Below are 14,163 nucleotides of genomic sequence, written 5' to 3'. Positions count from 1 at the left end.
CACATTATTTTCAATGGGATGCGCAATGCAGATTGTCGCTGCACTGAGCTTAGCGGCAAGCACAGCAGTAAACAGAGCAGAGCAAAGCAGTGGCAGACACACATCATAAAAAGTTCAAAGGTTTTCAGATTTTGCCTGTTGCACATCAGCCCAAGTTTCAGCACGGCAAATAGGAAAGCAGTGTGTGTCTGGCTAGTTTCATGTTTCTAAACACAAGGGCCAACACTTGGAACTTCACATCTAAAAACTAAATAGTCATTTTATGCTACAGCATTTTTTCAAAATAAAAACTGGGCTTGTCTGCTTTTCCTTTTTTGATTAGTATAGGAGCGTACTGCGTTTACTGCGTCTGGTGTAAAGCTTTCCTCTTAATGGTAAATGCCATTTGATTGAAAGATTTCTTGTTCAGTGTTCTACATACAGAAATCTCCTTTCTCAGAAGGCAATGCAATAAATGACCGCCAGTGTAACCTCCAATTGTTTTATTGTTTAAAATATGGGAGAGTTACTGGAAAACATTTAAATCTTGTTCTTTGCAAGTTTAAATTTGTCATTTACAGAAATAGTGTGTGTTTATATGCTGTCGCTGTGGGTGCTCACACTACAAGTAAAACGCAGACCCTAAGCAGAGTTCTGTCTACATACAAGCACTCAGTTCAGCAGAATGTGTGTGAAAGTGCATTGCCCTGTTTAACATATTGTGAAGGTAAATTGCTTTGCCAACTTGTGCCATGCTGTGCAATGATATTCCACTAAAAAGGGGAACTGTATATGGGCAGTACATGAACAATTTTGTCAGGTAATGACATTTTCTGTGACTCACAGACAGATTTTGTCAGCTGTCAAATGAAATTTTCCATAACTGTATATAACCAATGAAATCTATGTCAACGAATGAGTTACAATATATTGAATTACTGCTATATTGGATGGTTAAACAATCACACTGAAGTTATAATTCTTCTTAAATTGAAATTGACAGTGTCAGCAATTACAACTAATATACATATTAAATTACTTAATTCTTCAATACATATTGGGAAAACAGGTCCTGTTGTTGGGAAATCAGCTTGCAAGACTTCTCATACTCAGACTTGTCAAACTCAGAAATTCATCCACTTGTTTGACTGCTCGCATGGAGCTTGTTTGGGCAGTTTCCCCTCTTACACTGCATGTTAAACATCAGCCATATCAGTCTGAAATCTGGCTTTGACCAAATCAGGCTTGAAAATGGAAGATGCCTGGCTAGTTGTTCTGCTATATTTCTATTACGTTTGTTTAGGAGGCCTAATGATGGCCCTCTTCACCTGCATCAACACGTCTTTGGACCTTATATTGTGAGGTCCCATGAACAGACACCAAATGCAAAGCCAAAACTTTGAATAAACTCCAGACCTTTTATTACCTTTATTTGTCATTAACTATTGACAAAACAGGCCATACCTGGTCAAGAAACTGCTTATCAGTCAATTGTCCTATTACCTGTGGAACTGAAGACACTGTCAAACAAATTGCTGTAATTCCTAAATGATTAATATTAAAATTATAATAAAATTAAAGGAGAAACTTCAGTAACATTTTGATTGCTTAATTTCAAATCCATTGTGGTGGTGTACAGACAATTACAAAAAATGTGTTCCTGTGAAAAAAGCATAGATGTGACTGTTGGTATGCTGATTTGCTATACAATTTTACAAAAGTTTACAAAGCTTGATTTTGTTCTGAATTAAATTCTAACATACTGCAAAATATTTAACAGTTAAAAGCTTACAATGCGAAATAAGATCAATATATGTATAACAGGCAGTTTCATAACAATCTTCCATCTTAATTACACAATTATAAAGGTATGGTATGTTACTGTAGGTTGCATGTATTTAACAATGAGCATGTATTTAACAGAGTCAATGAAAGTTTTTCAATAATTTTTTAGACCTCAACCATGCATGTGTAAGATTAAACTGTTTAAAAAGTAGTATAAAACTGCAATGTGTTCCTATAGCTTCATTTCAAACTTATGTAGAATAAAGCTTGTCATGATCCTATTGAAGTTAAAATCTTCTTTCTCCAAGAAGTCTTCATTTCATTCCTAGACAAAGAGAAGGATTTGTGAGTTAATATTAAATATAAATAAACTAAAATGAGACATAACCAATTAAATATTCACTTTTTGTATGTTGTTACCAAGGGGTTTAAAGCTATAAGCATGTCTGAAAGATGGAAATGCTATTTAATAAAATTGTTTATTGATATATTATTTCAGCTACATATTAGCACATAAGATGCATTTTCTTTTCAACGATCTAGAAGGCCAGAACCACAACATGCGTTTCACTATGAAACAACTCTGAATGCCTTTTATCAGTTTTCTGTGTCAAAACATTTTTTCCTCTTCAGAAACTTTCCCCTCAGACTCACTGGCTCTCCCTGACAAAAGGATCTCTTTTATTCCTGACCCCTCCCTCATTCCCTACCCTCGGTAACAGCTGCTTCTTAGTGCTGTGTTCAGAAAGAGTGATGATCAGTGTTTTTTTCTAAAGTGTTTTTTTAGAACAGATGGCTTATGGAGAACTGGGGAGCCCGCCAAGATTGCACTGGGGAATGTGCCAATTCCTGCAGTGAGTGAGTTCTCCTGGTTCCAGCTCGCGTGCCTTCACCCTGCCCTCTGCCCTGAGTGGCGCCAGCAGGACTTCCCAGCTAGCGTTGCAAACATCTGGTGTCTGGAACTGCCGGGGGCGGGGGAAGCTCACTAGTTTCCTTCTGAATGTGCCTATGCGACGAAAGTACATTAGTTCACACAAAGCAGAAAAGTGACTTAATCTAGAGCTCTTCAGTTTTTTGTGAAACTGTCTACAAGGTCTAAAATACTTTCCGAGTACAATCCTAGTACTTTACATTTGTACTTAAAGTTCTTGAAAATGCTTGAAATGTAAATACAAGCAAAAGATGCAGAATCATAGAGGTTTATCACTGGTATAACTGAGAAACCAGTGTGAACAAATTATTTGTACCTTGACATGGTCAAATATTTCACTTATTAACATATTGGTTTATCTTAGTACATATGTCAGTCTATGTGACTCCTGGACATAGTTCAGGTCCAGTTGCCATGACAATGTGTTGTATGTGTTGTGAAACATCATACAAGAATCTGAATGTCTTGGGTGGTATCATGTACTTCAGACTAGCTGAACAAGATGTTCCCATTTACACAACAGCTGAGACTGCAGAATTATCTCGTCGATGTTTACATTATTAGAAACTCTGCATGGTGCTAAAATGTGAATTCCATAGTATATACAATATAATTACAGTTGCAACAGAACTTATTCAACCCATGACAAGTTAAAATTAATAGCAACATTTATAAGTTTTAAGCTGTTTGCAATAAAAACAATTTAAACAGTTTAACACATTCAACACACACAAATGGCACTTTTAATGACTAATGCAGCTTCTTCCCCAAAAAGTGTATGTTGTACCTGGTAGAGCACACTTTTGCTGTTATAACCTGCTGCAAACATGATGCATAGACAAATACTAGCTCTGGCATCATTCCTCATGAGCAATGATGTTTAGTTCACTAATATTCTTGGGTCTGCGTGCTGCAACTGCTTTCTTCAAATTTCATTAAAGATTTTCTATGGGTGACTGTGACGAACTAAGCCCTACTACTGCCCTGCACATGTTGCAGAATTCCAGAAGCAAAGCAGCCCAAGAGCAATACCGAGCCACCGCCACGCTTCATTAAAGGCAGGGTGCTTTTAAGCCTATACATCATTTATTTTTTCTCCTGATACATACATGTATGAAGAAGGCAGGATTATATTATTCTTGTTTGCTTGGGTTTATTGCAAACAGCATATCTCTATGTATAATTATGAAGGGGTTTCAGTAAGGTTTTAGTGTGGGACTGTAGAATAATAATGCTGGTGTAAAAATATACATATAAATATATATTACTTTGAGGCAAAAACATTCAGTACAAAATTTATCAGCACACAAACAAATGCATTTGAAGAAAACCGATTGGTTGTGTTCACATTGTAGGCTTTACTACTAAATTGATCATTTTGATTATTCTGTCTTACTTAATTTTTTTGTGTTTGAAAGTGGCCCATATTTATCTTTCATGTGAAGAAGCCAGTGCACTGAAACAGGCTTCATGCACCTCAATCCTAATCAATAGTGCCATGTAAATGAATAACAATAACTGAATTAGATGTACAAAACGTAATCTCAGAGATGATTAACTTTGCTCTAAGCTACTCATTATTAGGGGAGAAGGTGAAAAGGCCACATTTCAGCTTCTACAATCAGAAATTGTCCATGTCCATGTCCAATATGTCCGATTTGATAATAAGTGTTATGGCCACAAATTAGATATGTATCTAATGTATAAGCACATATGAACATAGCTAAAAACCTTCTACATACCCAAAAATAGGTAATGATTTTGGAATGATGTGGAAAGCATATTTTTTCCTTGAGAAATACAAGGAAATATTTTAGCAATGCTATTTTTATAACACAAAATTCCAGTATCCCAGTATTTGTAGTTACTCTACAACATTTTTTACTAAAAAAAACTTTCTTGAGCATTTGTACGTACATTATCCTGTCACCATGCCCAATGCCAAACATGGGCAATGTACTGCATCCTCAGTATTTAAAGGTTTTAAGGGCTGAATGTGATCGAATCCCAACAGCAATGTGAAACGTTTCAATGTGGAATTTTTTGTATTAGTAAAAATAATACATTCAGATACATTGAGATCAAAAAGGTATAGCATCTAGGGTCTCTATACCTATTTATTGCTTAATTAGCCCTACAGTGCTAACTTGAATTAACAGCTAACAATTAAATCACCTATTGACATGAATATGATTTATATGTATTTGTTTTTATGCATAGTGAGATTATTTGAAAGAGTCAAACCGGTGTCATTAGAATGTGAGGCTTTGTGGCTTTTTTGGCTTTGAAATACAACCATTGTGTCTGGTTGAATAAGATATGGACGACCCCCTTCTACTCACCTTTCTTTTCTTGGAACGGCCTTCTGCCTGCAGGGTTCTAGTGCACTGCTCTACACACTCTCTGAAGCTCATGTTGCTGTGGTCTGGTGTGTAGTCCAGGTCTGCAAGTTGAGCCAGGGACAGGATATAGTTGCAAGCAATTCTTAATATAGCCAGCTTGGAGAGCTTCTGTCCATAGGAATAGCAGGGCACCTATAAACAGAGAAACCCACATTGAGACTTGAATGGCATATAATGCCATAGTCATAACAGAATAATATTATGCTAACTATTAATATTAATAGTTAATTACTGGGGTAGTGGTGGCTCAGCGGTTAGAGCACCGGGATATCTATAACAGGGTTGTGGGTTCGATTCCCAGGCTTGGCAAGCTGCCACTGTTGGGCCCTTGAGCAAGGCCCTTTACCCTCTCTGCTCCCCGGGCGCTGGAGTTGGCTGCCCACCGCTCTGGGTGTGTGTGTGTGTGTACTCACTGCCCCTAGCTCAATAGTGTGTGTGAGTGTGTGTTCACTACCACAGATGGGTTAAATGCGGAGGACCCATTTCGCTGTACAGTGCACACTGTACAATGACAAATACTTGCACCTTTAAACCTTTTCCTTTAATTAATATTAACTTGTAGACAGACATAAAAAATGTGCAACAATTTATATAAGATGTAACCAGTGGTTCTTGTAACCGCCTCCCTTTTATATTTTCAATATGCTAAATTAATATAACAATAAGGTAGGTATTGATCATGTTTTTCCTGTTTGTTAATGCTAATGTAATTATGTTTTATGATTTTTTTTATTTCATTGACTTGTTTGTTTACTATATTTTAATGACATATCCACTATATGTCCAAATGTTTGTGGACACTCCTTCTAATGAATGCATTCAGCTACTTTAAGTTGCACCCATTGCTGACATAGATGTGCAAATGGACACACGCAGCTTGTCCAGTCCCTGGACAGAAGTACTGCTAAGTGTTTTATTTTTCAATAGACTAAATACACTTACCAAGCACTTTATAAGGGACACCATGTTAATACTGGGTATTAGTCCTCTGGGGTCATGTATTGTGCAATTCCTGCTGATTTTTGTATACTTCATGATGCTAGAAATAGCCATAAAAAATTAAATGTGAGTTGGAAGTGATGCACATGACCAGCAACAATACTAATAGGTATAAGTCCATGGATTCAAGATGTTGGCAGCAAATTCCGACCCTACTGTCTGTGCTCCTTAGCAAAATTTGAGAATCATCAGACCTTACTATTTTAGTTTTTGACTGTCCAGTTTTGGTGAGCTTCTGACAATTACAGCTTACTGTTGTAGTCCATCTGCCTTAAGGTTCAACATCTTGTGCTTTTCTGAGTTACTGTAGTGTTCATTCTCTGTTGACCTCACTCATTGACAAGGCATTACTGCCTACAAAACCCCTCCTCACCGGAAGTAAACTTCAGACACTGTTGTGCTGAAACCTCTAAGAAATCATCAGTAATAAAAATAATCAAACCAGGTTGTTTGGCACCAACAATAATGCCACTCTCAAAATCCCTGGTATTCCATTCTGATGGTTGATGTCAACATCCTGCCTTGAGCGGCGGACCCACATCTGCAAGATTTTATGTACTGATTGTTCCTTTAAATGTTAAATCCTCTAAATCAGCAAGTTGTACTTTTTGTGTGAATACCAAAATGCTTTGTTTTTATATTGCTGTATAAAAATGTACAGTGCTTTTGTTTTGTGGTGTGCCTTGAGTTGAGTGCCAGCTCATTTAAGTTGTTTTCACATATTAAAAGCAATGTCTGGAGAATCAGATCCGGACATTATCCGGGGTTACCATTTCATACATGTTGCATACATCCGGAGATTTTCCATGTCAGACATGTTCTCACTACGGGAAATGTTCTACATGGTTTAGGAAAGGGGTGGTGTCTGTGCTATTTCCTACACAAAGAAAATAGCAGTGTTTTGTTTACAGCACATCAAAGATGGCGAATAAAGTTACCTACTCATCCATAACTATGTTATCAACACGCCCATTGTGAATTCTCTGGAAAAATACCTGCTCCAATTACACATGAGCTCACTTGGACATTACACAGACTTTGTACTAGGGGGCTGGCAGGATAAAGTAATGTCCAGGACCATTGACCTGTTCACACATACAGCTCTTTAGAGTAATGTCTGGAAATGTTCTAGGTTACTGTGCCTGTATTTAACTCTGTGGACCACATAAGATGTGGTGCCCCAATACCTTTGTCCCTAGAATGGATGTTACTTTTTCATTTTCAGTTTATTGTTTAATATAATATTGTTTTTTTCCAACATTTTGAGTATGAGACACAGACGTGCTTTCCTGGGGCTTAAACCTAGATCTCTGTACATATGCATGCATGTCTGCCATCCAAGAAAGAAGCCCCTGCTCCAAAAATGACACATTCAAGCTTAACTAAAGCTTGTAGCTCACCAGCTAGACAGTTGAAACTTGGACACATATAAAAGGTGGTTGTGGATATGATAAACATTAACCTTTTGAAATAGCCTTCTCAAAGTCCTGACTTCTAACATGTGCACTGTGCTCAAAAGTCAGATCCAATGCCTATCAAAAGCGTCTGGTCAACATGCAACATTTAACCAAAGGTGTGCTGTATGTCTATATCTGATCCTGTATGTGTTGATTTCAACACTAAACAAATCAGCAATGTGGCTAGAGGAAAGTTGCCAACTGTAAAAAGAAACTGTCAGCTGCATCAAATTTTAAAGGTTTTTACAGTCTTTGACTCTGCAAACAGGTGATAACAAAGGGCGGTGCACCAACATAATGTTCATGCACAGATAATAAAAAAAGACAATCTTGGCTGTGACCCTATCACAAAATGCAATGTCTGAAGTATGCTACAGAACATCTGAGGAAGCCAAATGAGTTTTGGAAACAAGTTATGGTGGGGGTGGACCCATCATGTTTTGGAGTGGTGTTGCCATCGGTGGTAATGGCAATGTTGCATGGGATGTGATAATCCTGGATTAAAATCTTAAACTATCCATGAAATAGCTGAAGCTAAAAAAGAATGGCTTCTGCAACCATATAATTATCTAAAACATACCTCAAAACAACCATGTTCTACCTGAAATGGCAATTAAGCTTTTGGAATGGCCTTATACTCCCCTGACCTAAACATCACATAAGATTTGTGGATAGACTTTAAATAAGATGTGCATGCAAGACAACCCAAGAATTTATCAGAACCACAGGAAAAATCTAAGGGAGTATAAATGTTGATTCCATTTATAAAAGGATCTACAAAATGTGTATGTCTAGAGTATAATCTATGTCTTATGTTGAACAGATCAACAGACTGCAAAACAATGTAATGATTACCAAATTTGTAATGTGTAACTGAATTTGTAACATGCAACTGGAAATTGATCTGCAACATAAATGCAAAAATTAAATAAATAGAAACACAAAGCAAAGTAAATTTAAAACGACTTTAGTTTGAAAACTGACAGTACAGTGTCAGACAATCGAAACAACAATGTCAAAACAGCAAGAAAAGTTAATGTGCTCTACAAAATAAGCTGTGAGTTTTAAGCACTTCATTGTTTCAGGTTTCAGTTTGCCTAAAATAGTTTATTTAAAAAAGGTATCAAATTACTTTTTTCTAATATTAAAAAAATCGTATTTTTATGGGAAATATTAGGCAATGAAGAAGTGGAAAGCCAATACATTATGCAGTTGGAAAATGAAGTTAGTTTACCTGCTTTCGCAGCGCTTCAAACGCTGCACTGATCGTATGCACCCGGGTCCTTTCTCTTGCATTTGCCAGTAGTCTCCGTGTCTGCTGAATTGCTTTGATCTCTGTGACGACGCCAGACGACTCTCCCAGTCGTTTCCTAGACGAGTCTGTAGATTCAACGCTGAGGGCAGCCCGAGAGGTTGAAGAAAGAGATCTTTCAGAACGTTTGCATAACACAATACGCGATTGCTGAGCATAACCTTTTGGAAACGCATGCTCACTCTCAAAGACTGGTGATGTTTTGTCATCGCTGAGCTCAACAACTTCTTCGGAAATCGACCGTGGTTTTGTTTCAGTTACATTCCCAGTTACTGAAGGAAAGTTACACATTTTTTTATCAAGAACACCATTTAAAAAGCTTGGTTGGTGTAGATGCTGTGTACTGGATGGAGCTGGAACAAAGCTTTTTCCGCAAATATTTCCGTAAACATCATCGACAAGACATCCCATTGGGTTTTGCAGTGTTTCAGAAGTATGTTTGTCCTTTTCCTCAATCTCCCGTTTAAAAGAACCCCGAACTTTTCGTTTAAACTTCTTGTTTCCATCTGGACTGCACTGATCCATGATTACATGGTTCTTCATTCCCGATGTCTACAGCGTGTAACACGTTGTCTTAAATATCCTGAAGAAACTGTTACTGATTATTGCTCATGAGCACCAGCGTCTACCATAAATAAATCGATGTTAAGTTGTAGTAAAAGCGAGCTGTTGTTCGTGTGATTCCTGAGAACCCTCTGAAGTCAAGCAGGCATTGCCAGCATTTTTTGTGTACTCGATCGTTCATCTGCATTTTCGAGGATCTGTTACACAGGAGCCCCTGTTGGCGAGACTGTCAGAGCGCCTGCAAAAGGGGACCGCCCAAAATAAAATTGGGCTTCGTGGGATTCTTTGACGAGACCGCGATTTCGCTCATGAGGATGAAAAACTGTAGTCTTGTTTGAAACATTTCAAAACAACACAACAAAAATATTAATATTGTGCTGCTACAACATTACAAATTTCATTACTTGTTTAGCAAATTTATCAAAAGCTACGAAAATATGTTTGTAGTTTTCCCGGTATGCAGTGGTTATTACCTACCCAACGTTCTCCATGGTTAAGGTCATCGAGGACTTGGAGAATCTGCTGCCAACGTCTTGGTGCAAGACGATTCAGAGGTCTTGTGAATGCCTCGAATGGTCAGAATTGTTGTTACAACACAGGGGGGAACCACTTGATATTAGCCAAGTGTACATATGTTAAATAACATTGAAAAATCATTCAGATTTATTTATTTACTTATTTAACATTACTTTAAAAGTGTAGAATTATCATTTATCATATAACATCCAAAGTTTACACTATTTTGCACAGTTAAATTAAAAATAAACAGTATTATTAAAAATAAAAGATCTAGACATTGGCTACCAATTCACGCTTGAGCTTCTAAGCTTAGATGTATCTTTTTGGATCCTAGACCTACTGGACCAACCCCAAACTCTTATTTTCTTATAGTCTTATTTTCTATACCCTCTTATTTTATATACTCACTCCCTTGCAACAGTTGCCATTTGAATTAGCTTTAAACCTTAATTTTCTATCTGTCATCTGTATGTAATTGTTTATTTTCTATCTTTTCTGTTAGTTGTCCTTACTGGACAAAAGTTGTGTCTGCCATTAACAACCTCGTATTTACAGTGAAAGGTGTTTAATGTTACAGGTTTGTGTTAATGTACACAGTCTTGCTTTTTTGTGTCACCATAGGGTGAAAGTTTTGGGTTCGGTAGGATGATGTAGGAGAGAGTGACGTTTTGAAATAATTGATTTTTTGGAAGAGGAACTTGTCTTCTAATATAATATTGTACAGTATTATACATCATTTAGATAACTCACAAACACTATACAAAATCAGAAACAGGATCGTAAAACTTATCTCCGATTAGGTTGCTTGTGCTTTTTGGATCGATTTGACACACAGTTTTCATACCGTTTAAAAGTTTCTACAGGTCACAATTTTTTGTTAGAACCTCCAAATCTGGCACACAACAAAATTTTATGCAATATGCTTTTTGAACCAATCCAACTTATGTTTTTTGTAAAATTCCCATTTATTTTGTTCCCATAGAAATAAATGTCACAATGTTCCAAAATTATGTCTCAATGGGCAGCACTCTAACACACCAGCTGAGAGAACGCTCCATCACAACCACATATGAACACCACAGCAAGCACCTAGGATACCACTTAGCAACACCATAGCAGCCAATATGGATACCATAGCATATCAACCACTTAGCAACTGCTCAGCAACAACATAGCAACCACCTAGTATACCATAATAATCACCCAGGATACCATAGCAAGCACCTAGTAACCACTTAGCAACCCCATAGCAACCAACATGGATACCATAGCAATGACCTAGGAATCACTTAGCAATATCATAGCAACCAACTTGGTTACCATAGCAATGATGTAGCAACCACTTAGCAACTTAATAATAACCACCTGAGATACCATGCCAACCATTTAGTATCTACATACCAACACAATTGCAACCACCTGGGATACCATATCAACACCACAGAAACAACCTAATGACCACTTAGCAACAACATAACAACCAACCAGGATACCAAAGCAACCACATAGCAACACCATAGCCATGGGATACCATAGCAACTACTTTGCAACACTACACATAGAGTCCACATAGCAACAACATAGTAACCAACTGAAATACATAAGCAATCACTTAGCAACTTCATAGCAACTAAATGTAAATTTAAACATGGTCATTAGGCAGGTAGCAGTGGCAGGAGGTTGTGCAGCTGGTCTGACATGGGTGGTGGGGGAGCCTGGTGGTCGGACTGGTGGGTGGCAGCTGGTCTGAACACTATAGCCACTACCTAGCAACATCATAGCATCCACTTGAAACACCATTGTAACCACCTAGCAACACCATAGCAACAACCTAAAACACCACAGTAACAACATAGCAACATCATTGCAACCACCTAGCAACCTGACAGCAACCATCTGTGACATGCTAGACACCACCCAGCATACCCACAGCCTAATGCTCAGCAGTATCAGTACACACAATTTATTCTTTATGGTGGAATTGTGTTTAAGTACCACTGAATTTTAAGGTGGAACATCTTTTAAGGTAGTACCGAGTTTTCACTGACACTAAATTTTTACATTACTTAGCAACCAAATAGCAACACCCTGACATACATTAGAAATCACTTAGCCACCACCTAGTGACATCATAGCAACCACCTAGCAACAACCTAGCAACCACTTAGCAATACCATAGCAACCACCTGGCAAGTGCACACACACTCTGCACACCAAATGCACTCAACACACTACATAAACAGGACATTTAACATAGCAAACCACACACTTACCACTCTTCACTGTACATCACACACTCAACATTTTTCTCTGTACACTACATACCCGCACACACACTGCTTCATGATTCTCCATAACACACTAGCTGGGGGGAATGGGTCAGAACTATTTATAAATTATTAATAAATGTCACCAAATTACTGACTGTTGTACTGTGCAGGTGTGCAACATATTCTTAATCATAATATAATAATCATGGTGTAGTATAACTTAATATAGCCATAGCAATGATGGTCAGAGTAATGAGAGTAATGATAGTTAATGGTGGTAATATAAATAGTGGTAGATAGTTAAGAGTCCATTTAGGTTTTAACATGATCATTAGGCAGGTAGCAGTGGCAGGAGGGTGTGCAGCTGGTCTGGCATGGGTGGTAGGTGAGCCTGGTGGTCGGACTGGTGGGTGGCAGCTGGTCTGACACAGGTAGAGGGAACCCCAGCAGTCTTCCAGCAGGTAAACTCGGAGAAGGTAAAGAGACAGAGAATATTGAGCAGTATCAGTTTATAGAGAGCACAGAAAGTTGTGCAGTATCAGTGTGGCTGATGACTTCAGCAGGTCTGACTACAAAAGCCTAATTAAAAGGAGAGAGACGGAAGGTAACACAGACACAGGAGCACCCTAAAACACATCTGCTCCACCGTCCATAAACCTGAGTGATCGCGTGCAAGCAGCAAGACATCATCTCAGTATACTACAATTCCCTGTGTCCCTAAAACCCTGGACTTACAATGTTTATCTAAGGGGGACATTAATTACCAAAAGCTAAACTAAACAGATGAGTTTCCACCTAGATTTCAAGATTGCAAATTGTCTGAGTCGCGAACATTATCTGAAAGGTTATTCCAGAGTTGGGGGGGCTTTATACGAAAAGGCTCTTCTGAATTTTGGGAACAAGTAAGAAGCCAGCACCCAGAGATCTAAGTAATCTTGATTTATGTCTATGAACTAATGAGCTTTAGTTCCTTCCATGGATTTTCAATTGGGTTCAGGTCAGGTGATTGGCTGGGCTATTGTAGCTTTATTTTCTTTCTCTGAAACCAATTGAGAGTTTCCTTGGCTGTGTGTTTGGGATCATTGTCTTGCTGAAATGTTCACCCTCATTTCATCTTCATCATCCTGGTAGATGGCAACAAATCAAGAATTCATCCTTTCTTCAATCATACAAAGTACTACTATACAAAAAAAATGGCCCCACTCCCAAACATGGTGAGCATTATGGCATCCAAAGAGTATGATTTGTCATTTGCACTTGTACAACACTTCTGAGAATTCTTTTCATTCCTCTATCTGAAATCTTGTGGGGAGCACATGGTTGTTCAACAGTGCTCACTTAGTAGTTTAATTTCTAAACTGCTTCAGTAGTTCAGTAGTTTCAGTAGCCTCCAGGTCGGTCACGTAACGCGACGCGCAGGACTTCATGAGGTGTTTCGTCTCAGTGTGTGTGTACGGACTCTTTAGTTTCACGGACTCTGTATACTTCCGGGACTCTTGTGTTGACATTTCGGATTAATTCAGTATTCACGGTTTTGTTCTGTTAATGTGTTTCACCTGTGGGCTGACATATTTAAGGAGGGCTAGCGCAAGCAGCCAGTGCCGAGGATTAACGCCATAACGTTCTTAGGTTACCTTAGTGTTATTCTGACGGTGTAGTATCTGAGATCCCGTGGTTTAGCGTGGGTCCGTTGGGTATGCTGATAGCCTCGTAGCTTAGAGGCTACCCTCCTTAGCTTAGGCGAACCTGGTTAGCTACCGCCCAGCTCATACTTTAAGCTCTCTACAGTCTAGTCATCGGCGGGTTCAGCAAGGGCTCGTTCAGGGGACTTAGCCTTGCTCCCGTAGCTTCTGGTAGGAAGCGGTCTTTGGTGTAAAGACAGTCTCTAAGGATCCCCCAGTACTCAGGAGAGTTAGCCCTCTCTCTCTCATTCGGTCCTGTCGTT

At 38.4% G+C, this 14,163-nt stretch overlaps 1 protein-coding gene across 3 annotated transcripts; it reads right to left on the bottom strand.

The window, feature by feature from the left end:
• Positions 1–1,383: 1,383 nt before the first annotated feature.
• atoh8 (atonal bHLH transcription factor 8) lies at positions 1,384–9,650 on the bottom strand. 3 transcript variants are annotated; one of them, XM_072663678.1, is made up of 3 exons: positions 8,788–9,650; positions 5,038–5,229; positions 1,384–2,770 (listed from the first exon to the last, which is right to left on the bottom strand). In XM_072663678.1, exons 1-3 carry the CDS (start codon positions 9,406–9,408, stop codon positions 2,750–2,752), a joined length of 834 nt encoding a protein of 277 aa, XP_072519779.1. In that variant the 5' UTR covers positions 9,409–9,650; the 3' UTR covers positions 1,384–2,749. The 3 variants fall into 3 exon arrangements, with proteins under 3 accessions (XP_072519779.1, XP_072519780.1, XP_072519778.1); XM_072663679.1 differs by having other exon boundaries at positions 1,384–2,089; positions 8,788–9,649; XM_072663677.1 differs by having other exon boundaries at positions 1,384–5,229.
• Positions 9,651–14,163: the final 4,513 nt, after the last annotated feature.

This window comes from Salminus brasiliensis, chromosome 19 (assembly GCF_030463535.1).
Source record: "Salminus brasiliensis chromosome 19, fSalBra1.hap2, whole genome shotgun sequence".
Classification (NCBI taxonomy): Eukaryota; Metazoa; Chordata; class Actinopteri; order Characiformes; family Bryconidae; genus Salminus; species Salminus brasiliensis.
Note: the sequence above shows the minus strand (reverse complement) of the source record. Positions and strands in the feature narration are given on the sequence as shown.